The 23,490-nt window shown below is 41.6% G+C and overlaps 2 protein-coding genes and 1 pseudogene across 7 annotated transcripts in view; 1 reads left to right on the top strand and 2 right to left on the bottom strand.

The window, feature by feature from the left end:
* The first annotated feature begins 1,795 nt into the window (after positions 1 to 1,795).
* Positions 1,796 to 2,640, top strand: LOC147054821 (phospholipid scramblase 1 pseudogene; annotated as a pseudogene).
* lgals9l3 (lectin, galactoside-binding, soluble, 9 (galectin 9)-like 3) lies at positions 2,359 to 11,906 on the bottom strand. Its single transcript, XM_085916560.1, has 8 exons — positions 10,812 to 11,906; positions 10,061 to 10,149; positions 9,744 to 9,951; positions 9,542 to 9,661; positions 9,303 to 9,464; positions 9,011 to 9,099; positions 7,563 to 7,719; positions 2,359 to 5,326 (listed from the first exon to the last, which is right to left on the bottom strand). Exons 1-8 carry the CDS (start codon positions 10,842 to 10,844, stop codon positions 5,180 to 5,182), a joined length of 1,005 nt encoding a protein of 334 aa, XP_085772686.1. The 5' UTR covers positions 10,845 to 11,906; the 3' UTR covers positions 2,359 to 5,179.
* A 1,748-nt stretch (positions 11,907 to 13,654) lies between these two features.
* LOC147054818 (kinase suppressor of Ras 1-like) overlaps positions 13,655 to 23,490 on the bottom strand; it is a 64,087-nt gene continuing 54,251 nt past the window's right edge. For 5 of the 6 annotated variants that reach the window (XM_085917328.1, XM_085917326.1, XM_085917329.1 and 2 more), the window contains exons 13-18: positions 23,122 to 23,318; positions 22,912 to 23,008; positions 19,396 to 19,529; positions 19,190 to 19,321; positions 18,682 to 18,817; positions 13,656 to 16,798 (exon numbers count right to left, since the gene is read on the bottom strand). In XM_085917328.1, coding sequence (XP_085773454.1) covers positions 16,676 to 16,798; positions 18,682 to 18,817; positions 19,190 to 19,321; positions 19,396 to 19,529; positions 22,912 to 23,008; positions 23,122 to 23,318 — 819 coding nt within the window. In that variant the 3' untranslated portion in view covers positions 13,656 to 16,675. Of the gene's footprint in view, positions 16,799 to 18,681; positions 18,818 to 19,189; positions 19,322 to 19,395; positions 19,530 to 22,911; positions 23,009 to 23,121; positions 23,319 to 23,490 lie in introns of all 6 variants that reach the window. The other variant, XM_085917327.1, reaches the window with a different exon arrangement.

Genomic DNA, 23,490 nt, shown 5'->3' with positions numbered 1-23,490 from the left:
GCAAATTTAGTATGCTTTCACTGAAAATGTCGCTCCAAATTCCTCTTCTTGTTATTTGACCCTTTGCAAAACAAACTTGCAGGCAATGCTTCAGCATTTGCAATGAAAGCAAATAGTTCAGTCCATTCTTCTTCCTCTTTTCTCATCAGCAATCTTTCTCTTTTTGTCTTTTGAATCCATGGCCCATCACTCACACACCTGTTTGTTTACAACTCGCCTGTGCTGTGTCGTCGACCATGACGCGATTTTGCTATTTGACGCCATTCTTAAATTTGGTATTTTTCATATATGTACAACTACATACATTTTTACACCATGAGAATGGTTGTGTCATGATTACCATATAAAAACCATATGTAAAAAAAACAACACATTTTTCAATTTTCACACATTTTTGCATTTATTCCAGGGAGCCGCTAGGGGTGTGCTAAAGAGCCGCATGCGGCTCTGGAGCCGCGGGCTGCCGACCCCTGGTCTAGTACATACTCGTGCACAGTATTGCAGCAGTAGTAGTAGTCAATAGTATTAGTAATTTATGTGTTGTGTGATCTTCAATGTATACAGTATTGTTTCAATCATTTCTTTAGACTGTCATAATGGAAGCGAAACGTAATTTTGATCTCTTTGTGTGTCTTAACATGGGAAGAAATTGACAATAAAGCAGACTTTGACTTTGATATACAGGGGGCTCAAAAGTACTAAGAGTAGTATACTTTTCTTCTACCTTTTTTCCCTTTTTAAAGTTAATAGAAAAAATAAAAGACATTTTCTAAAAAGATTTTTAAAAAGGAGAAATATATTTTTTAGGTTTTGTTTAATTTTTTTATGTAGGAGGAGCCTGGACCGGAGTATGCAGAGAAATCCCACACAGGTATGGGGAGAACATGCAAACTCTACACAGGAAAATGCCTGTGAGAATGAAGCGGTTCAGATATTGGATAGATGGAGGGATGTTTACCTATTTTTGCACCTCCCTGTACATACTAGCATAATGCAAAATCGGAAAACAAATGTAATATTGGACTCCATCATACGGTTATCTTTCCCCTCCTGTCTGTCTGCTATTCACTTTTAGTTATTATCGCTCTTTTTGTGAGATACAATTCCCTCCAAAAGAATTTGGAATGGTGAGGTCAATTCTTTTTTTTTTGCTCCACAGTATCCTGAAAACATGGGTTTCAGTTCAAATGATAAATCTGACAGAATTTTGGATTTTATTTCATATTATTTATATCGAAATGTTAAACAATTCAGGACAAAGCACTTTCATTTCAAGCCACCACTTTTCAAGTGAGCAAAAGTATTATTAAATAATAGTTTAACGTTGCTTAACCTTTACTTGTAACAACTGCATCAAGCCTGTGACCCATTTACTTCATGAGAATGTTTCATTCCTCATTTGAAATGCTTTTCCAGGCTTTTACTGCAGCCTCTTTTAGTTCTTGTTAGTGTCTGGTGGGTTTCAAAACAAGAAATGTTGCCAGGCCATACACATTAGGCGTCCAATAAACAGATGATACTGAACAATTTCAAACCAATATTGACAGTTTTGATTGAAAATTTTATACATATTTCAAAGTTGAAACCGACATGTTTTTTACCCCAGTAGCTTACCGCTACTCCTGTTTTTAGCACCGCTAGCCACGCTTCCAAACAACACCATCAGCAATGTGGGTAGGCTATGCGAGTGTTACATTCACTATCAAACACTAGGAATTTATCAAAATCCAGTATATCCAACTCCATTGGAAAGTGCAGCAGTAGCTCCCCCACCGTACACACTACCGCTGCTGCCATGCAGGTGCCCTTACCTGACCCAGTTTTAGGCTGTCCACATGGACTAGAACACCTGATTCAAATCAGCCAGCTGAGAGGGTCCACCTGGCTGAGACAATTACTGGCTGGGAGATGAACAATGTTTACACAGTAAAGAATATCTTGGGGCAGCAAGTGTTCGGAGCTACTGAGGACAATGATATCTTCACCATGCAGGCCTGCGGCCCGGCTAGGCCTTTCACTATCCACCTTCGTGAGAATTTAGGACATGACATTGTAACTTTGAGCTGCCAACTGAGATGCTTCCCCTGCTGCCTGCAGGAGCTGGAGGTGCAGAACCCCCTAGAAATGCCATCGGTTATGTGGAAAAGAACTGGCACCCTGTTTTGCCCAATTCTATCTTCTTGAATGAGACAAGAAAGTCCCAACTCGAGCTCATTGGGCCATTCCGTGACTGCAACTGTATGTCTGATTCAACTTGTGAGGTGACCTCTTTGGACGAATCTGATGTGGTGGGCCAGATGAGTAAATAATGGGGTGGCTTCATGCAAGACGGTTTTACAGCTGCAGTTTATTATCTCATTTCCATTGAACCTGGATGTTACAGTTTTTATTGATTGCTTGGACCTGTTTGAAGAAACTGGGAACCTCAGTCTTCATCACCACCATCTCAGCAGAGCAGAAGACACCTCATGTGAATATGTTACGAAACAGATACCATATGCTCTGAGCTCTTACAAACTCCCTGACTATTATACAATCACTTAAAGCACCTGTCTTACACTTCTTCCCAAAATGTTTCAATATGCAATCAGTCTTTAGGCTTGTGTTGTTTTTTTGCTAGCATGGATCGAGGTGGTCTAAGGCAGATGAGAGGTAGAGGGGTCAGAGGAGTCCGTGTGCGAGGTGGAGGTCGTTAGAGTGGTGCTCACTCTAACTTATTTGCAAGAACCACACGGGAGACAGTATGCCCTTTGAGCACTTGCAAGTGGAGAATTTGTTCGTTACTGTAGGTACAGCGCTGTTCGTTCGAACAAAGCCTGCCTTTGGTCTCTTGCAAGAGCATATTTATTAAGAACAAGCAGGGTGGGGGTGACATTGGACATGTTTGGTGGTCACCTCAGCAACTGCATGTATACTCCAGGTATAGCTGGAACGGCTCATAAGAAGAGACACAAGAGCAGGGGTCACCAACCCGGTGCCGCACAGGACTGTTCTAAAATTAGCTCAAATAGTGGCACTTGTCAGTGAGCTGCATCCATTTATTTTACAGTCAAACCTCGGTTTCCGAACGTCCCGGTTCTCGAACAGATCGGAATTTGAAAAAAAAAAAAAAAAAAAAAAAAAAATTGAGGTTTTTTTTTGCTTTGGTTGTTGAACAAAATTCGGAGGTTGAACTTCGCGAGATGAGCTGGGAGGACCCGAGAAAACCCGACCGCGCGGCCCGAATGCCAACTGACTCCGTAGTTATTGGATTTTCGTTACTTTGAGGATTGTATTAACCCCTAATCATGCCTCCAAAGAAAGCATGTGGGAGCAGTAAAGCCATCCTAAAACACAAAGACGCTCTTAAAGCAATGCGACAGTGAGCGCCCGGCGCACTGCGGTTGCGCAATCGGGCGAAATTAACCTCCCTGCGCACTGAGGTCCACTTAGATTTTGGAAAGTACATCAGGACTTCAAAAATATTTTCTAACTTTCAGCGACGGCTCTGTCACAATAATGCAACCAGCGCGGGGCAGTTGCGCGGTCGGCGACGCGCTACGGTTGCGCGTTCGGCGGTGCGCTGCAGTTGCGCGATCGGACAAAATTAAGCTCCCTGCGCACTTAGGTCCACTTAAATTCTGGAAAGTACATCAGGACTTAAAAAATATTTTCGAAATTTTAGCGACGGCTCCGTCACAATAATGCGACCTGCGTGGTGCAGTTGCGCTGTGGGCGACGTATTGCGGTTGTGCGTTCGGCGGTGCGCTGCAGTTGCGCAATCGGACAAATATGTGCAAATGAAAAAATGCTTTTTTAAAAAAAGTTTTTTTTTGTCTTGGAATGGACAAATTTTTTTTCCATTATTTGAAAAGGGAAAAATAGATTCGGAATTCGACCGATTCGCTTCTCGAACGGATTATGTTCCGTGATGAGGTCATTAACGAGAACTGCTTTCGTATGAAGCGATCTAATATTCATAAAACCAAGTTTAAGTGTAATCGGTTGATCAGGGTTTGTATTTATCAAAGGATTTTTAAACGAAATGAAAGTAAGATTGTGTTCTCTAGGCCTGACATCACCTCTCAATTGTTTATTAGCGCGGTGGGACGATACGACCGTAGGAATTTGATAGTAAATATTTGGTACACACGTAATATTATCTGAAACAGGCACCATATCATCAACTATACCGGTCGGGGTGGAGCGATTGAATTTGTCCGCCAGCTCAGTAGAAAGTGTGTTCAAGTGTACTGTAGCACTATTCAAACTGTGACGCTCTAGTCTACACAAGGAGCTATGTGCATGCTGGAAGTCTAGCCTAGCGCTAGTTAACAGCGTGTCACCTGCCGCGGCCTGCTTTTCACTCATGCTCGATCAAAAAGCACTCCCTCCCCTCTACTCAATTCTCAGTACATTCATGTGTAAGTGGCACATTATTGCTAAATTCATGTTTGACCTTTGTTAACATTACAACTTATAACAACACGTTCTCAAATTAATTCAACAACTAATCATCTTTTGTGCACAGAATACTTTATGACAAACAAAATATAATAGGTGTATTTCAGCTTCTCTATTTGTGGTCAACATGTCACATTATCATCTCTTAACAATGATCATGGGCTTTTCTAGCATATTAAAATATTCAAGCAGTTTCGATATAATATGTCAAAGCAAAAATAATGTACACTCATCCAAAATTGTGTGTCCCTGTTTCATCCAGAATATGGCCTTCTGATTAGTAACAATTGTGACTACTGATCTATTAATCAGGTGAATTTAACATTAACAACATCTTCTGGTAAAATTGTTATTATTATGAATTATTAATTTGGAAAAATTAACTATTAACCTATCTTAACTCGGCCCCCTTCCTCAGGTCTCTCATGTCAATTTCTTTGTCACCATCTTCTGGCGAAATTTAGAATTTCATTCAAGCCAATTGTCTAGGCCAAATCCAACACTTATTCACACACCATCTTAACCCCCATGTCACTCGTCAAGTCACATTTGAAAACAGTTTGATAAACGTGTACTTTTTGTTATTCAGCAAACATATTTTACTGAATGTTATGACATAGTACAGTGTATAATATAATCTGTGTTAATTATGTACTATATTATAATAATAAATGAGAACAATAAATGATAGTTGAGGGCATCGCTGAGGATGTGGGACGGCATTTCCTGAATCTCCTTACACATTAACTGAGGTGATGCTGATGTCACCGTCAAGCTCCAACTCTGAAATGTGCTGCAGGTGAGTGAAACGATGCCTGTAGGTGTGAGCTTGCATTCCATTCGCCACAATCCTGAAGGAATGCTTCTCACAACAGATGGTTAGCTAAACAAACAAACAAAAACAACAACAAAAACACTTTTGATGTTACACAGTCAAATTTCTATTTTCAAGATCAGATGACTAATAACTTGGAGTGGATTGCAAATCACCATTGAGCTGGCAAATGTAAATAAGGTGCATGAATAATAGTGATAGTATTTTATACATTTTTACAAATTCAACTTGATAATGATAATAATAATAATTCATGCAAGACAGTCCAATTTAGCATATTTTAATGCTAGAAGTGACTGTGCTATCATGTGACTTTACATGACACATGACGTACTGTCACGGATGGACGAGACGTGACACATACAGTATAATACAGATGATGGAAAAGCTATGGGTAGAAAACAATGGAGTAATAATGATAATAATAAATTATATTTATAATGCACTTTACATTTGAAAAAATGCCTTTTTAAAAAGAAATGTCTGAAGACGGTTTTTAAAAGTGTGAACCGACTGCGGTGCTCTCAGGTGGACAGGTAGGGCATTCCACAATGTGGGTGAGACAGAGCAGAAAGCCCAGTGGGCCTCGTAATTGAGGTGGGGGTCCTCCCGGCAAGTGCTCCTCCCGCCGTCATGACCACATTCTACCGTGGCACCATTGAGAGCGTCCTCTCCAGTTGTATCGCTGTGTGGGGTGGTGGCTGCACTGAATACAACATGAAGGCCCTGCAGCGCATAGTGAACACTGCTAGTAAGATCATTGGGGCTTCACTCCCCTCCCTGAAGGACATGTACACCTCCCATCTCACCCGCAAGGCGAAAGGGAAAGGCAGAGCCATGGAAATGACCTTGTGGTCAGACACTCCCATGTCATAAGCAACAAAGTTGCTGACCGGGGTCGTGATTTCGGTGATGACCAAGTCGAGTGTGTGGCCCTTCATATGAGTAGGGACATGGACATGTTGTGAGAGGTTGAGGAAGTCGAGAAGTTGTACGAATTCACAGGCAACCGGGCAGGAAGGGTTATCTACGTGAATATCTAAGTCGCCGAGAATTACGACATTTGAAGATGTAGTGCAGAGCGTAGTGAGAAGGTCATGTATTTCTGAGCTGAAGACTGAGTTTGGTTTGAGTTTGGGTGGCCGGTAAATGAGTGTGACGGGAAAAGGCATTTAGCAGCAAGGCATTCAAATGAGGTTGGTGAGGGGAGGGGAAGAGGTGTTATTTCCATCTCTTTTTTATGAAAAATGGCTAAGCCGCCACTCACCCGACCAGTACTGCGGGCTTTCTGGATATAGCTATATCCAGTTGGGCAGGTTATATTCAGGCTGGAATAGACCTCAGGCTGGTGCCAGGTTTCACAAGGACACATAATGTCTAAGCCCTTGTCCAGAATTTGTTCATTTATGTGTGGTGCTTTAAGTGTGAGTGACTGGATGTTAAACAGCTCCATTTTGACAATGTGGTGAGTCTCCAAAGTGGAACGAGGACACGGAAATCCACTCCACGTTTTCCACGCTGGTGAGTCTGTGACGCACCCACAGGGCCTCCAGGGCGCTCAGCTGAACAGATGGAAGGTATGTTGTGATCAGACCCAGAGTATACAAACTTGTGGCGATTACTTCTGTGAATGTATCGTGGACCGGAGAAAAGACCAGGTTTTTTGATGGCTGAAACACAGGCTGGAATTTTGTGCGTTCTCAATTCCAGTAAGCGGGGGATGGAATATTTCATCATTTCTCCGGTCGGAGGAATGCAGAGACTTGTTGACTGCGACGTTAGCCGTTGGCCAGGCTAGCCGGGATGCGATCGCGGGGGCTGCTAGCAGGCAGCCGGCTGGTAGCGGTGGTTGTTGAGATCCTGGTGCGATTGGTCCGGCCGCTTTATCCTGCGAGAAGTGCTGTGAAGAGCTGGTTGGAGGAATGCAGAAGCCTGTTGACTGTGATCTTAGTTGTTACCCAGGCTAGCCGGGATGTGTTGGCGGGGGCTGCTAGCCGGCAGTGGAGGTTGCTGCTATTGCTGGCAGCCAAAAGTTTCAGGGAGTTGCAGAGAGTTGCCAAAAAAAAGCCAGACTAGCCGGGATGCGTTGGCTGCTAGTAGGCAGTGGAGTTTGCCGAGTTGCCAAAAAGTAGCATAGAAAACACGCTAAAATACTAACTTTAAAATTGATTAAAAAAAAAGTTACAAAAGAAAAGTACTAAAACTAAGCTAACTCTGGTGGAGAAGCGGCGAACATTCAGCACCTGCGTCGTTTCCGACCTGCATGGTTTATGGAGTAACATACCGTGAAAGGCTGTCCCTTGTGAAAGGGCATTTGACCATCACGTTCCTCTGAGTCCCACTTCTCCCCATGTTTGGTGTTTCGAACCACAACGTTCTCATTGAAACGTGGATTATAATGGAGAGCAATGCCAGTGGGATGGTTCAGGTTAACATTGAATCTGAGATGAAAAATGGAAAAGATTTGATGGACATCATAGGTTATCATATATTTTATATACAAATAATAAAATAATTAATTTGCTCCAAAAGTGCGACTTATATATGTTTTTTTTTTTCACTTTATTGTGCATTTTATGGCTGGTGCGCTTTATACTCCGGAGCGACTTATAGTCCGAAAATTACGGTATATATTTTCAGGCACCTTGCTGAGTGGTCACTTTGAGTTGTCATGGTCCAAAAGTCATACAAGATACATCTTGCTGGATTTTTTCTCCACTTACATGGAAAATAATTGTTCTATTGAAATGTTATGACAATTAATAAAACATTACATGTTCTTTAGTAAAAGCGTTATTGTCGCGTGCCTGCTCTCCGAGCACCCAGGTCAACGCCCTGCTTCTGTTACCATCGTCACAGCCACACCCCCGGAGCAATCAGCGCTCATTGCCTGACACCTTTTTTTGCTTAATGATCACCACACCTGCTCCCGGCTCATCCACTCCCCTATTTAAACCCCACACACCAGTCAGTCCTTGTCAGTACGTCCCCGTATGACACCTGGAGGTTCCTTGTGCTAGTTGGCCTTCTTGCTTGTTTTCTGTTGCCAACCTTGTTGCCCGTTCAAACTGATTGACTACGCCCGAACGCTGCCTGCCCCAACCAATTGCCCGTCTCAAACCACAAATTCGCCTCACATCCTGCTCGCTTTTTGGTGCGACCTACGGCCCATCCTCGACTATACCAACGCCTCGTTCTTCTGCCACGCTGCGCCATAAACCACCCGCTTTCCACTTCCCCTCTCTCTCAAATCAATAAACAAAGTGTGACACTTGGTTGTTCTGCCTGATTTGTTACAGTTACGTATGTTAAGTTTGTTCCTCCTTTTAAATAGCCAAACAAATTGAAAGGCAAACATTCTCCAGAGTGAGTTTAGTGCAGATTCAAAATTTCCTTGTAATTTTATCCTGTGTTAAACATATAGTCATAGTACGCACTCATTTTGGGGCCAATTTTGTTCAAGGATGCCAAGTTTTCTTTTTTGTTTGGGGGAACACATTTTTTTAACGATGAACTTAGTTAATAAAATTCCAATTATGAATTATGAACTGGTCAAGTTCATTTTAAAATTTGTGAATTCAACTTTGAACTACATGTAGAAAAAGAACTTTCGCAGATAGGCACAACAATTAATTCATTCATATTCTAAATAATCCTCATCAGCCTATTGCAGCTGTCTTTGGGCTTTTAACTTGTTAAAAAAATGAAGCTTTTAAACTGATGATGGCTAACCTTGTTGCATTGGGGTGAACAGTTCCTTGGATAGTAATGAGCCTTCCTGTCTTAAATCCTCCACTGATAATGGCCTTGTATGGAACACTCTATAAACATATAACAAGAGTCAGGAAAACAGAATAACAAGCTAAGTGAATTTTTATTTCATTGTCATTATTTAACATTAACTTTCTACAGTACACAAGCCTTGGATGTCCCGTTGTCTCAAAAAATATTATTATGAATGTACTTTAATATTGTGTGTGCAACTGTGCTGTACATGACTGTAAAATTGTTTTAACAGACTCACAAAGAATGCAGGAACAAAACCTGGTTGCGATGGAAATCCAGGTTGCGGGGGGAATCCTGGACAAGGTGGAAATCCTGCCTGGTTTGGATACGTTACATGTAAAGGAAAGGTAGGCTGAGGAGGAAATCTGGGCTGGGCAGGAAATGCTGGCTGTCCAGGGAACTAAAAGCAATACATAAGTAGTTAGACTCAAAATTGCTTTAGTAAATTTACGAGTTTTTAATCATGTTGATTGTTACCATTGAGTTGCTGAAGGTTATGCAGGAAATGTCCACTTTTCCATCAATTGCAATAGTATTCACTTGGAAAAATGAAATACGATGTTTATACTCCATGAAGTGAGTGCCATTGATGTTCAACTAGAGGCAAAAAATATGGAATTATAAACTACTTTGTACTGCAGGGACAAATTTGCCGAAATTATGACAAAAAAGTTTTAACCTGGTAGGAATCGCTGGTGACTGTGATGAGCAGGTTGAAGGCCGAGCCAGTGGGTAAAGGAAAGTTTTGCTTCCTTTCTTCTCTACCCCAACGACCATGCTGGAAGGTATTGGCAACAATATAGCCAGGAAGACTGTCATACCGTGGATTGAAATGGAGCGCAATGTCTGCATTTGTATTAGAGCTGCACTGTAAATTCACATGGAACCTAAAAAAAAATTAAAAAAAACATAGCAATGGATTAAGCTTTTACATAGGATGTACAACTGTGTTTTTATCGGTGAAAATGCAGATACTGAAATAAGGAGGGGTTTAACCTGTCAGCTCCAGGTTGGACCCATCCACTGACTGTGATGGATTTGCCCACTTGGAGACCACCATTAATGGAACCAGTGAAGGGAATTCTCTACAAGGAGAACGGTTTCTGCATTAAATAAATCAAAATGCAAAACAAAGGCTGCGCACTAACCTTTGCACTGGTAGTGGACAAAAAAAAAGTGGGCGTCAGAATGTGTACCTGTGTTCTAAAATACGTTAAATCGCTTTTTTTTTCGGCGGGGAATTGTAGCACTGAGATACTTTTTTAATACAGTTCAATCACATAAATGCCAATGTTGGTTCATTTTACCTTCCCTTTACGGGAGGTTTACCTACCAAACTGCAACTGTACGTCCAGTGGGTAGATTATGTTCTGTTCTATATGATTATGAGAGGTATGAAGAGGTATGAAATGCGGAACAAAACATGTCTTTTTTTTTTCTTCCAACCTTTGAAACTTCAAAAACTCCGTAATTGTATGCCTGCTGTCTGTTTCTGCCGCAACCCGACACTTACCTCGTACGCACTGTAGTAAATCACAAACTGTTAAACTGCTGAAGGCACGCAAAGACAACCGAGTGAGTACGGAACTGATGTTAAAATACTCAGACGAGAAGCGACTGCTGAAACACCCAGGCCCTTGAGTAACGGGACAAATTCCAATTCACTCCCTCTCCTCTCAATGCTTCACAAGAAGAGACTGGTGTCAGAGCAAAATATATTCAACAAACAAAAGCATATCCCTCTTACCGGATTATAAAACGGCTGAGGGAAAGCCATCATACAAGGGAGTGTACAGTCGAGTTCGCTTTTGATGTCGCTGTGAGACGTGAGGACTGTGTTCAAGTATCAATTCCGCTTAAAAGTTTCGATTCTGTATAAGTGGGCGGGACGCAACATGCTGGCGTTTTAAGCGATTTTTTTTTTCAGGAAGGATGCTATATGAGCGAGACGACACGACATAACTTTTCTGGATTAAAAAAAAAACTGTATGTCACTGATTTGATTAAATTGTTAGATGTTCCGTCTGATATGTGCCGTTGGCTGTAAAATTTGTGGCCACCTTCAGGTTTAAGATCAACTGAAAGTTTATTGACATTTATCTGTATAACAACAGGAGCATTGCGACTAATATCTCATCATTTGAGTGTGACTGGATTCCCCACGCCTCTTGTTTGGTGTTTTTTTTTCTTTTTCTTTTTTTAACCTTTGTACTAAATATTATCCATCCATGTTCTGTGCCGTTCTGTTCCCACGGGGGTCACGGGCGTGCTGGAGGCTATCCCGGCCGTCATCGGGCAGTAGGCGGGGGACACCCTGAACTGGTTGCCAGTCAATCGGAGCTTTGTAAATATTATTCATGCCGAAAGTACAAAATAAATCCCACCCAAGTTGTGACCGATGGCCAACGAGCAAACATTAACCATTTTTGCATTTGCACTCATTTCAATGTGAAAAGAATATATATCACACAATTTGTCCGTTATGCACACGTCAAAGGTGGAATTTACCATGCTTCTCAGTTACTTGTTTAGTTTTTAACCCTTTTATGTACTGTTTTCTGTTGTACCTGAGGGTCGTGAGTCACTACTAGGTGGTGCTGCCTCAAAGAACCTGAATTTAGTCAGGAGAATAGTGTGTTACTGATGGTATTCTTTGTTACTTTGGTGCCAGATCACTGCAGATCATTCATTAAGTCCTCCCATGCGCTTCTGAGATTTTTGCTCACCGTTCTTGTGATCATTTTGACCTTGAGATGTTGTGTTGGAGCCCCAGGTCAAGGCCATTATTTACCAAATTGTGTTTTTCCACTATAATTTGCAAATAGATTCTTTAAAAATCAGACAATGTGATTTTCTGTATTTTTTTCCCCATTTTGTCTCTCATAGTGTGTCTCAAGTGTACCTTTGATGAAAATGACAGGCATCTCTAATCTTTCAAGTGGGAGAACTTGCACAATTGTGGCTACTTTTTTGACCCAGTGTGTGTGTGTATGTTTACGTATGTTTGTTTATATATATATATATATATATATATATATATATATATATATATATAGATAGATAGATAGATAGATAGATAGATAGATAGATAGATAGATAGATAGATAGATAGATAGATAGATAGATAGATAGATAGAGATATAGATAGATAGATATGGCGGCTCGGTGGAGCACTGGGTAGCACGTCCGCCTCACAGTTAGGAGGGTGCGGGTTCGATTCCACCTCCGGCCCTCCCTGTGTGGAGTTTGCATGTTCTCCCCGAGCCCGCGTGGGTTTTCTCCGGGCACTCCGGTTTCCTCCCACATCCCAAAAACATGCTTGGTAGGCCGATTGAAGACTCTAAATTGTCCCTAGGTATGAATGCGAGTGCGGATGGTTGTTCGTCTCTGTGTGCCCTGCGATTGGCTGGCAACCAGTTCAGGGTGTCCCGCGCCTACTGCCCGATGACGGCTGGGATAGGCTCCAGCACGCCCGCGACCCCCGTGGGGACTAAGCGGTTCAGAAAATGGATGGATGGGTGGATGGATGGATATATATATATATATACGTAAACATACACGTGTATATATATATATATATATATATATATATATATATATATATATATATATATATATATATATATATATATATATATATATATATATATATATATATATGTGGGATCATTGCGACTTCAAGGATAGGACTGTGCAGGTAGACATTTTAATAGAACAATTGAATGGGGAAGTTCAGTAGTTGTTGGCTCGTTGAACTCTTGTTTTGTTAAATAAAGAGCCGTTTACCAAACCCACGTCTTTCCTGGTACTTTGTTAACGCTACAATATGGTTATACACTAGATCTCTGCAGCGCACGCGCGGCATTGTTGACATAAAGAACGAGGAATTTGATAGATGGATTTAATTATTTGGAGTGACACAGATGGTTTGATAATATTGTTTTAATATGATACTTATTTGAAATATACTTTATATATCGTTAAATGGGTCTGTGGAATAATTAGAAATGCAACTTACAACGGGTCCGACGTCAGCATATGCGGCATTGTTTACATAAAGCACGATCGATGGATTTAATGAATTGGAGTGACACAGACGGTTTGATAAACGTGTTATTTATGTAATACTTACTTGAATAACTGAATGTTGCGTCAGGCCCGTTCTCAGCTCCTCGTTTGTGTATATGTCACGTTAGCATACCGTATCGTTTAGCCTGTTGTTGCTGGTTCATGTCTGTTTTTGGTGAGGTATTTTGACAAATAAAATTGCCCCAAAAGTGCGATTTATACTCCGGTGCGACTTATATGTTTTTTTTTTCTTCACTGCGTGCGTGCGTGCGTGCGTGCGTGCGTGCGTGCGTGCGTGCGTGCGTGCGTGCGTGCGTGCGTGCGTGCGTGCGTGCGTGCGTGCGTGCGTGCGTGCGTGCGTGCGTGCGTGCGTGCGTGCGTGCGTGCGTGCGTGCGTGCGTGCGTGCGTGCGTGCGTGCGTGCGTGCGTGCGTGCGTGCGTGCGTGCGTGCGTGCGTGCGTGCGTGCGTGCGTGCGTGCGTGCGGCGCGGCACATCCCACATCCCGTCAGCGATCATTGCGACTTCAAGGATAGGACTGTGCAGGTAGACATTTTAATAGAACAATTGAATGGGGAACTTGCATTTTAATAGAACAATTGAAACTTGAAAGCGGAGGAAGATTATTATTAGTAGTAGTACCAATTAGAAAGTATATTCTTACATAGATGGCTTGATATTTACAACAATGGCTTCAGGACCATACATTAGATGTCTGTCTCTGTGTTGTCTGGTCACAAGATGAAAAAGTAAATGACAAATCCTCAGGAGCAGTGTATTCCAGATTCCTGAATATCACTGTTCATTTGTTTTTATCTCTTATCTGGTGGTATTATTACAGATTCCCCTTCAGTTTGACATCAATTTCAATACAAATTCTATATTCTGCCTTTCAATCTGTGTCAGTGTCAGGTGGCTGGCTTCAGATGCCAGGGACTGGGGGTGAAATCCTGGTCAAGGCCAATGGTAGCACCTACGGGTGGGTTGCATCAGGAAGGGCATCTGGCGTAAAAACTGTACCAAACATCACACGAGTAACATCATATGACCCCTGACTAAAAAGGACTAGCCAAAAGTCAAACAACAATCTGTGTCACAGTGTGTACTGTATGCATAACTTTAACCAGTCTAATTGTGGACTTCCTCTTTGGGAAGCTTAAACTAAAACTAACAATTAACGAGATGAATGAACCTCGCAGAAGGTTCTGAGTCCAGATATCAACTTTAATGTATTAAATTACTGATCACATAACATAACTTTTTGCACAAATCCTCTGTAAATCTCCCGAAAATAAAACAAACAAACATACATCTCAAAACTATAAACACTTATCATACGTGCATTTTTTTCCCCACAATTTAGAACTGTCCCCTAATTCTGGTATAGGTTTTCCCAAGAATAAGGAAATAAAGCACACTTTTATCCCCTACTTTTAGCATTACATAAATATGCTTTTTAGAGCAGGTCTACAGGTCTATATTTAAGTGAACTCCTCCACTGCAAGTGTGACAATTTGAGGACGATTTCAGCTATATTTAGCAAAAATCTCAATGCCTCGAGCAACCCCGTCCCCCCCACAGGCCGTTTTATATTTTATTTTTTTCAAAGTTATGAGCATCAGCAAATCATCACTGTCAGGTGTATAACTGTCTAAATGTGGTCAGTTTTGTATTTTCTCGCAAATTTATGCTATTGGTGTGTTCTTATTTATACAAAGATTTATTGTTAGTAGGGAGAGATGGAAATTCCCCACAAATTGATGCGATTGGTGAGTGCCCACTTAGGTTTCTTATTTATACAAATAGTATACAAATAGTTATTGTTAGCAGGGAGAGATGGAAAAACAGGCAGGATATGGCTATTGTAAGACCAGGGATCCCTATCCCTATTCTCAAGTTTTTAGAATGCCTTTCTCTCTTTTTGATGACTGCTGATTGTTTATTTTGTGTGTGTATTGTATTGTATTGTATTGTATTGATCACTAAAATGCCTAATTATATTTGTCAATTTAGTGTGAGGGTTTGTGTATATTGTGCATATTGCAGACACATTGCTAAACACAGGTACTCCATTGGCATACAAGCAATTGAAACATCCATATCCCATAATGTGTCCTTTAAGGTATTTTGAAAAACAAAATGGAACAATAAAAACATTTGAACAGCAACTCATCTAATCTCTGTATATTCATTTGTTCATAAACTATGAAAACCATCAATTTTAATGTTATTACCACTCGCGTACATTGAAGAGGAGCTAGAGCCAATAAGCTGAATACAGCACCCTCTGTGCTATGAAGCTTTTTAATAGAGGGAATACAGTGAAAAACAGTTAGTGGTGAAGTAAGAGGAGGAAGCAGTCAGCCGGTTAGATGAGGAACTACTGAGCAGCTTAGCAATTTATAAAAATGAAATTTTTAATTGCAGAAACTAAGACATTTATGTCACTAATATCTTAATCTTAATTCAGTTTTTGATTTATTATACATATTAATATAACCCCTTATGGGGGAATTTAAAGTACACTCTCCTGTAGATAGCTACCTATATTCCGGAGCGACTTTTAGTCCGAAAAATACGGTAGTAGTATTATTGTTCATTGTCTGAGAGGAGGATGAGCGAAGATAATGATTCCATGGTCCATCCACCATTGGAGTGGAAAAGATATACAGTAAAATAATGACAGCTTTAAACAGAGGCGTATAGAATAAAGAGAAATATTGGTATTCAAAATCTTGAACATGATAATCAGGTACAGCAGGAGAACGTGGATTAGGACATCGCAGAATGAAGAGAGAAAAACTGTGAAAATCGGACCATATCATGAAACTGAGATTTACGTAACCTCTGAAAGGTACAAACTTAATAGTCAAAGCAAAGTCACTTCCTGTACATTCCTGATACATTGCAAAACAACTTCATCAATCTGCAAAATCATTTTTGGGGAGTTAATTTCTAACCTTGTTTGCAAGCTGAATTCTCACGGTATAAACACGAGAATCCATCTTGTCCCAGGCCCGCACAACTGAATGACCGAACTAATCACAAAGCAACAATGTGTTTAGGGTCAAGACATGTTTCTGCGCCAAAAACAAGACGCGCTGAGCCGGGGAAAACCAACGAACCAACCACACTGGTGACACCAGTGGACGAATGCATGGATGCTGCGATTAATTCTGTTTCTGCAGTTACTCACACTTTCCTTTTAGAACGTTTGTGCTTCTTTAACGTCCTCATTAGAGTTTCCGCTGTTGCGATTGGTCAAAACAAAAGTTTGATAGGCTGCACAGGCTGCACAGGTTGCCACATCACCCAATCAGCTCTAAGTATTGTGCTCAATTGTCCCTCCTTTCCCAAGCAAATCACAGTGGAGTGGTCCCCGATTGATACTGTGAAGAACTCCGTCGAGTGATTCACATATCAATCTGGTTCTTGTCATGTTGGTTCATTTCCCGTCGTTTCAAGCTTCCTTTTTGTGTATCACTGTGAGTGAAGTTGATTGTTGGTTGGACCCCCAATTTCTATCATACAGACTCAAGAGACTTCTAGAAGTGTCCAGGGTGAGACAGTCGGCGGTTCAGTTTCGGCAGCCTGTCCAACATACTCGCCAGCTGGGTGAAGGTTGGCCTGTCATCAATTTCAAATGACCAGCAGGTAGAAAGGATCTCCTGTTGTGGCAAAACATTGATACATGCCAACATTAGTTGTTACAAATTGACAGATTTGTGCATCAGTATCAGGCACTCACCATGACATGACAATTTTCATGAACCATATGGCACTTGGGAAACATATTGTATCTTGGATATTTATTTGAACTACAGGGACACTGCTGGAAATTTCTGGACAGGATGATAAACATACTGCCATTATTCACAACACGATTGGCTGGCGACCAGTTCAGGACGGCTGGGATAGGCTCCAGCTCCCTCGTATGTATCAGCGATTTGAAAGATGAATGAATGAATGAATGTATTAACAAAAAGTAGACAATTTGTACAAGTTTGTATTTAGCAGAAGAAACATGAAGTCGATGCTGAAGTCCACTCACGACACATTATTATGACTGTAATGATCACTTCAACTCCAAACCCCATCAACATCTGGAAATGCTCCTTAAGGTTAAATTTTCCTCCACCAATTAATATAATGTCAACTTTCGGCCATCATTGTAATGTAATAGAAATAAAATTTCTCCTGAAGTCAAGTATGGCATCACGTCTCGTCTCCGCTCCTCATCGTTTCCTCATGGGTCAGTGTTTGTTGTCATGGTTTCCGTTCGCGTCTGTGCACTCGCCCCTCCCCACCTGTGTCCTACCAGTAATCACTGTACTCGCCGCCACCTGCCCCTTGTTTCCAGTCATGTCTGTGTGTCGTACCCGGTCGGATTGTTCCGTAAGCCTGTTGCCAATCCTGTTTGTCAGTCCTGTTAGTCAGTCCTGTTGTCCTCCCTCTTTGCTCCTGCCTGTTTTCCTGTTTGCCAGTTTGTTCCTGCCTGTTTGCCTCCCTGCTATGTCCTCCTGCCTGTTTGTTCCCCTCATACTCTCCTCCACCACCCTTTTCCCTTTAACATAAACCTTGGTCCGAGCTGCATTTGATCGCCCTGCTCCATTCCGCACATGACACATGGAGGGCTTCTTATCCGAAAAGGAGATGCTTTAAGCGCCCACACTTGGCTGGCTACACATTACTAGAAGTCCAGTGCTCTCGCAGTTATTTATCCGTAATTGACGCACACGAGCGGGATGACTGGGCAGCGCGAAACAGGCTGCTGCATCTCATACTCCTGGATGGAGCTAGATGGGCGGAGGGCGGTTGCAACAACGGAGAGGTCAGAAAATTGCAGGCAGGGAGCTTCTTCAGGCGACGCAGCCGGGAGATCCTCCCAGCTGCCTCACAGGCTGTGGCTGGCATGTGATCGGCGGTGGACTATGAGCTTTTTGGCTGCGGCAGAGAGGCCCATGTCTGGGAGGTAAAAAGCTGAAATCGTGCTGCTAATCTTGTTAGTTTAGCCGTTGGATACAAATTCTGCCTTGAAAAGCCATAGGAGCTAGAGGGAGCAGTGTCTGTTAACCTGTCTGACTATGAGCTGTAGTAACCTTTGTGTCACTTAATGGCCAAAAATTACGACCAATCGCCACTAAAGTTCTGGTGCGCATTCCACCTCTTGTCCACTTCAACCTGTAAAAATAATTTTAAAAACTATCAGCACAATTGTTTAGATTTTCTGAGATGCCTGGTACATCCTTGTCTTTGAATTGGCAGCACTTTTGACTGCATTTACGATTGTGGAGATTGAGCTTTTATATTCACTCAAATGTCCATTTTTCGTATCCATTTCCACGTAAACACAATATGTTAATCTGTGATGTCAAGCGAGCATGCTGGATCTCTTTGCCTCCAGCTAAGCCATGGCCCCAAAATGACACCACATTGTTTATGAACTCTTAAAAGGGTCCATACACACAGTTAAAAAGTGAATATTACAGTGAAATCAACCTAAAAGTCTTTTAAGACAATGTAATAGCTCTACTTTATGCTATAGACTTACCATAACTTCCTTGCCCAGGTTGGCATCTGTCTGCACCCTCTTCATGCCCTCATTGCTACCCACTAACCAGATTTTGGCTTCCACGGGATGGTTGGTGATTGGCCAATCTCGAGCATGCAACTCATACCAGATTGTACTGAAAAAAAGGCAATATCAAGTTAAATAAAACAAATGGGAAATGAATTGCACTTCTAAACCAAAAAAACATGTATGCCTAATATATTGATAATTTATATGAGAAAAGGATTGTCCTGGCATCTTTTTACACCTACAACAATGGTGTGGACTTCAAGAGAATGTTTGATGTCGACACATGGGTCTGGTGCAACATGCTGAGTAGTTGAACAGATCTGACATTTGTGCAGTAATGTTACTCTCAAGCCATTTTTTTTTTTGCTTTCAGGCTTAGAACCAACCAATAATCACCATGAACATTTGGAATATTTTAAAGAATGTTAACTCTAGCTTTTTATGTAATTATTAGTTTTGAATTGACAACATTTAATACCCAAAAGCATAAACATCGGCAGCTTTCGAGAACGGCAGCTGGTCCTCTGCAACCTCTGGGCTCATCACATGAACAATCTCTGGGGACAGGTAGTTGATCCATCCTTGGGGTATTTTCAACACACTCTTTCTTCTATTCACACAAAACATTGCAATCACAATGTAGACAATAATAGCATAAACTGAAGACATCTGTTGCATTCTTACCTTCCTTCTTCTACCACACCGGCCATCCCAAACAGACCAAAATCTGTTATAACTACTCTGTTGGAGTCATAGAACACATTCTTGGACTTCAGATCTTTGTGAATGATGCCTTTGGCATGCAGATAGCCCATTCCCTTTGGTAGAGACAAATATGGAAATAATACATAGCAGTTTGGGACTGTCAAAAGTCAGCCTCATGTTGTGAAAAAATGGTATCGGTTTAGCTGTCCATACCGTAGTTTTCGGACTATAAGTCGCGTTTTTTGTCATAGTTTGGGTGGGGGGGCGACTTATACTCAGGAGCGACTTATATGTGATTTTTTTCACAAATTTTCAAAATTCAAAAATCTGCGATGTAGTGAAACCGCGATAAACGAACTGCGATGTAGCAAGGGATTACTGTCATTTGAACTGCAAGTGATGTCACCCGTGCCGCGCGGCGGTTGTTTGCATAAAGGGCAAAGGATTCGATCACGGCATGACAAAAATGACGAGGGGCTCCACGTACTACCCGTATCATTAGCGGCTTTGTTTGTAAGTGACACGGAGGACGAAGAGTTTGAAGGATTTAATGATTTGGAGTGACACAGAAGATTTGAAAAACTATTATGGCTTTTACGCACGCCAGGTCCTTCTCTTTCACCTCCGTGGATGGAAGTCGGGGGCCGGCGCTCGGCCGGGTGGCTGTCCGGGGATGGTGGATGGGGCTCGGACATGGTTTTTACGCACGCCCGGTCATACACCCGGTAGTTGTTGGCTCGTTGAACTCTTGTTTTGTTAAATAAAGAGCCGTTTACCATAGTTAATTGAAATATACTTTATATATCGTTATATGGGTTTGTGGAATAATTAGAAATGCAACTTACAACGGGTCCGACGTGAGCATATGCGGCGCATACGCGGCATTGTTTACATAAAGCACGATCGATGGATTTAATGAATTGGAGTGACACAAATGGTTTGATAACCATGTTATTTATGTAATACTTACTTGAATAACTCTAAATGTTACGTCAGGCCCGTTCTCAGCTCCTCGTTTGTGTATATGTCACGTTAGCATACCGTATCGTTTAGCCTGTTGTTGCTGATTCATGTTTGTTTTTGGTGTTGGATTTTGACTAATAAATTTGCCCCAAAAGTGCGACTTATACTCCGGTGCGACTTATATATGTTTTTTTTTCACTTTATTGTGCATTTCATGGCTGGTGTGACTTATACTCCGGAGCGACTTGTAGTCCGAAAATTATGGTACATACTATACGTATGAAAAAATTTAAATGAATTCAGGCAGGACGTTGTGAAACAAAACATCAACAAAGAAAAAAACACAAAACAGTGACTTGCAAATCCATCCATCCATCCATTTTCTGTCCCGCTTTGTCCCCACGGGGGTCGTGGGCGTGCTGGAGCCTATCCCAGCGGTCAACGGGCAGTAGGCTGGGGACACCCTGAACCGGTTGCCAGCCAATCACAGGGCATACAGAGACGAACAACCATCCGCACTCGCACTCATACCTAGGGGCAATTTAGAGTCTTCGATTGGCCTACCAAACATGTTTTTGGTATGTGGGAGGAAACCGGAGTACCCGGAGAAAACCCACGTGGGCTCAGGGAGAACATGCAAAGTCCACACAGGGAGGGCCGGAGGTGGAATCGAACCTGCACCCTCCTAACTGTGAGGCGGACATGCTAACAAGTCCACCACCGATCCACCGACTTACAAATCCATTTCAACCTATTAAAAACAGCAAATTCAACCTACATTAAACATACTGTATATTGAACCTAAATCAATACACTACAAAGCAGTGCTGTAGTACTCGAGTCGGAGTCCAGACTATACACATTTTTGTTGACTCAGACGTGACCATCGAGAACTGGCGTTAACAAATATGAAGCAACCTGCAAATTCTGTAAAAACAGAATTTCAGACCCATATTGCACCACACCGAACTTTGTGTGACACTTGCAAAGCTCTAACAAAAAGAGGTACCATATTTTTTGGACTATAAATCACTACTTATTGCACAAGCTTTGGATTGTGACTTGTAGTCCGGTGCAGCGTGTCTATGGATTTTTGTGATTTTTGTGACGTCTATCTGTCCGTCCGTCCCTCCCTCCTCAAGACAATGATGTGTCAATCAATTGTCAGACTGCCTTTGTACCGTACATGCAGAAGGGCATGCAGAAGGGCATAGAAAGAGCTCCATCCATTCATTTTCCATACCGCTTGTCCCCACGTGGGTCACAGGCTTGCTGGAGCCTATCTGAGACATAACAATCGACTGTTGAGAGGGATACAGAATGCTGACTCAAAAAGATCCACCCTGAATGAGTCTGTTAACAGTCTTAGAGAAATTACTCAAATCAACATGTGAATGTTATTTTGCACCTTCTACCTCTCTGGTCTCATTTGTAACTAACAAAAAAATTATTATGTTGGTCTAGGATGCATGTTTACAAATGGAGGCAAGCCATCTCGCTGCACATCTTCGTTGCATGCACTCGTGACTCCTTCCTGTGTCAATGTGTCAAAATTAAGACATTTCCATCAATCTATTATCTGTACTGCTTGTTCCCACGGGGGTCGTGGGCGTGCCGGACGGAGCCTGTCCCAGCCGTCATCGGGCAGGAGGCGGGGGACACCCTGAATTGGTTGCCACCCAATCGCAGGGCACATAGAGACGAACAACCATCCGCACTCACACCTACGGGCAATTTGGACTGCTCAATCGGTCTTGATCCGCCCCTGATCACTGACATATAAAATGGGTGAGAAAATTGAACCCCAAAATTTTGGGCTTATTTGAACACGAACTAACCCTCAAAAAACTAATTAAATTTTGTCAACAAAATTTACCAAATTGACAAACAGCACCAGACTAATCTTGCAGTCATCAATCGAGAGAAAATGACAGTTGCAAAAAATAAGCCTTCATCAGTTTGAGGCCCTATTTTCAGGCTCAGCCAAGTATTTTCCCAGATTTACATATGAGTTGACTTTCCTTTTTTCAATCAAAGCAGCTCTCATTATTTTTAAAATCAGGGCTCACACAGTCTTTGACATTGTGGAAGCAGAAATTGCGTTTGTACTGGTAAACTGCCCTTGCGGATGATGTAACTGTACAGGTAATTTGGGCAATTGAAGACCACCTTTCACCCATATGTGATCTCCTCACCATCCATCCACAGTTATGTCACACAGTCAAGACGTTGCTATCAAAATATTTTTAGGATAAAAATTCATTAAAAAATTTATTTCCACGTTTTGAGGGAATGTTTCAGTGTTTTCATTGTTGTGAATGAAATACATTGACATGGACCACCACCTTGATTCCCCAAGTAGTCTAATTAATAGGATCATCAATTGCAAAAACATTAGTTTGTATATATGTATAGGTTGAAAGGGATTTACAAATCATTATATCATGTTTTTATTTCTGTTTTACACAGTGTCCTAACGTCATTGTAATAAAAAAAGAAAAAAAAAATCCATTTTGTATTGATGCTTCTTACCTTTACAATTTCTTGTGCAATCTGTCTGGTATTATTTATATCCAACAAATGACCTCTTTCTCTTACAAAAGAGTATAAAGGCACCCCTTTACAGAAACTGCAAAGCAAAAAAAATATGCAGCATTGTCACAAAAATGTTAACATCTGTGTTTATATATTGGAGGGGGAAAGAAAAAAAACATAAACAGAAATTAGTCATCTGAGTTCTACCTGGTGACAATAGCAAGGTGGGGCGGGGCCATGCAGGCCCCCATGAACAAGATGACATTTTCATGTCTGGTTTGCCTGTAGTTCATCACCTCCTTCTTAAAAAGCTTCAGGTGCTCCTGGTTATTGCCGTCGACCTCCACAAGGCGAATGGCGACCTCACCGTGCCAGCGACCCCTGAACACCTTCCCCCAACGACCCTGGAGAGTTGAAAGACACTCATGTTTGGTGTCTGCTTGACCCCTTGTCAAGACAAATATCTCATCGTATTTCACCATAATTGATTATTCCAATTGTTGTCCTTACTCATATTTTTTTCATTTTTTTTATTTTTATTTAGCACACATAGAAATAACACAAATGTCACATGAA

Source organism: Syngnathus leptorhynchus, chromosome 7 (assembly GCF_054491065.1).
Source record: "Syngnathus leptorhynchus isolate UIUO chromosome 7, UIUO_Slep, whole genome shotgun sequence".
NCBI classification, from domain to species: Eukaryota; Metazoa; Chordata; class Actinopteri; order Syngnathiformes; family Syngnathidae; genus Syngnathus; species Syngnathus leptorhynchus.
Note: the sequence above shows the minus strand (reverse complement) of the source record. Positions and strands in the feature narration are given on the sequence as shown.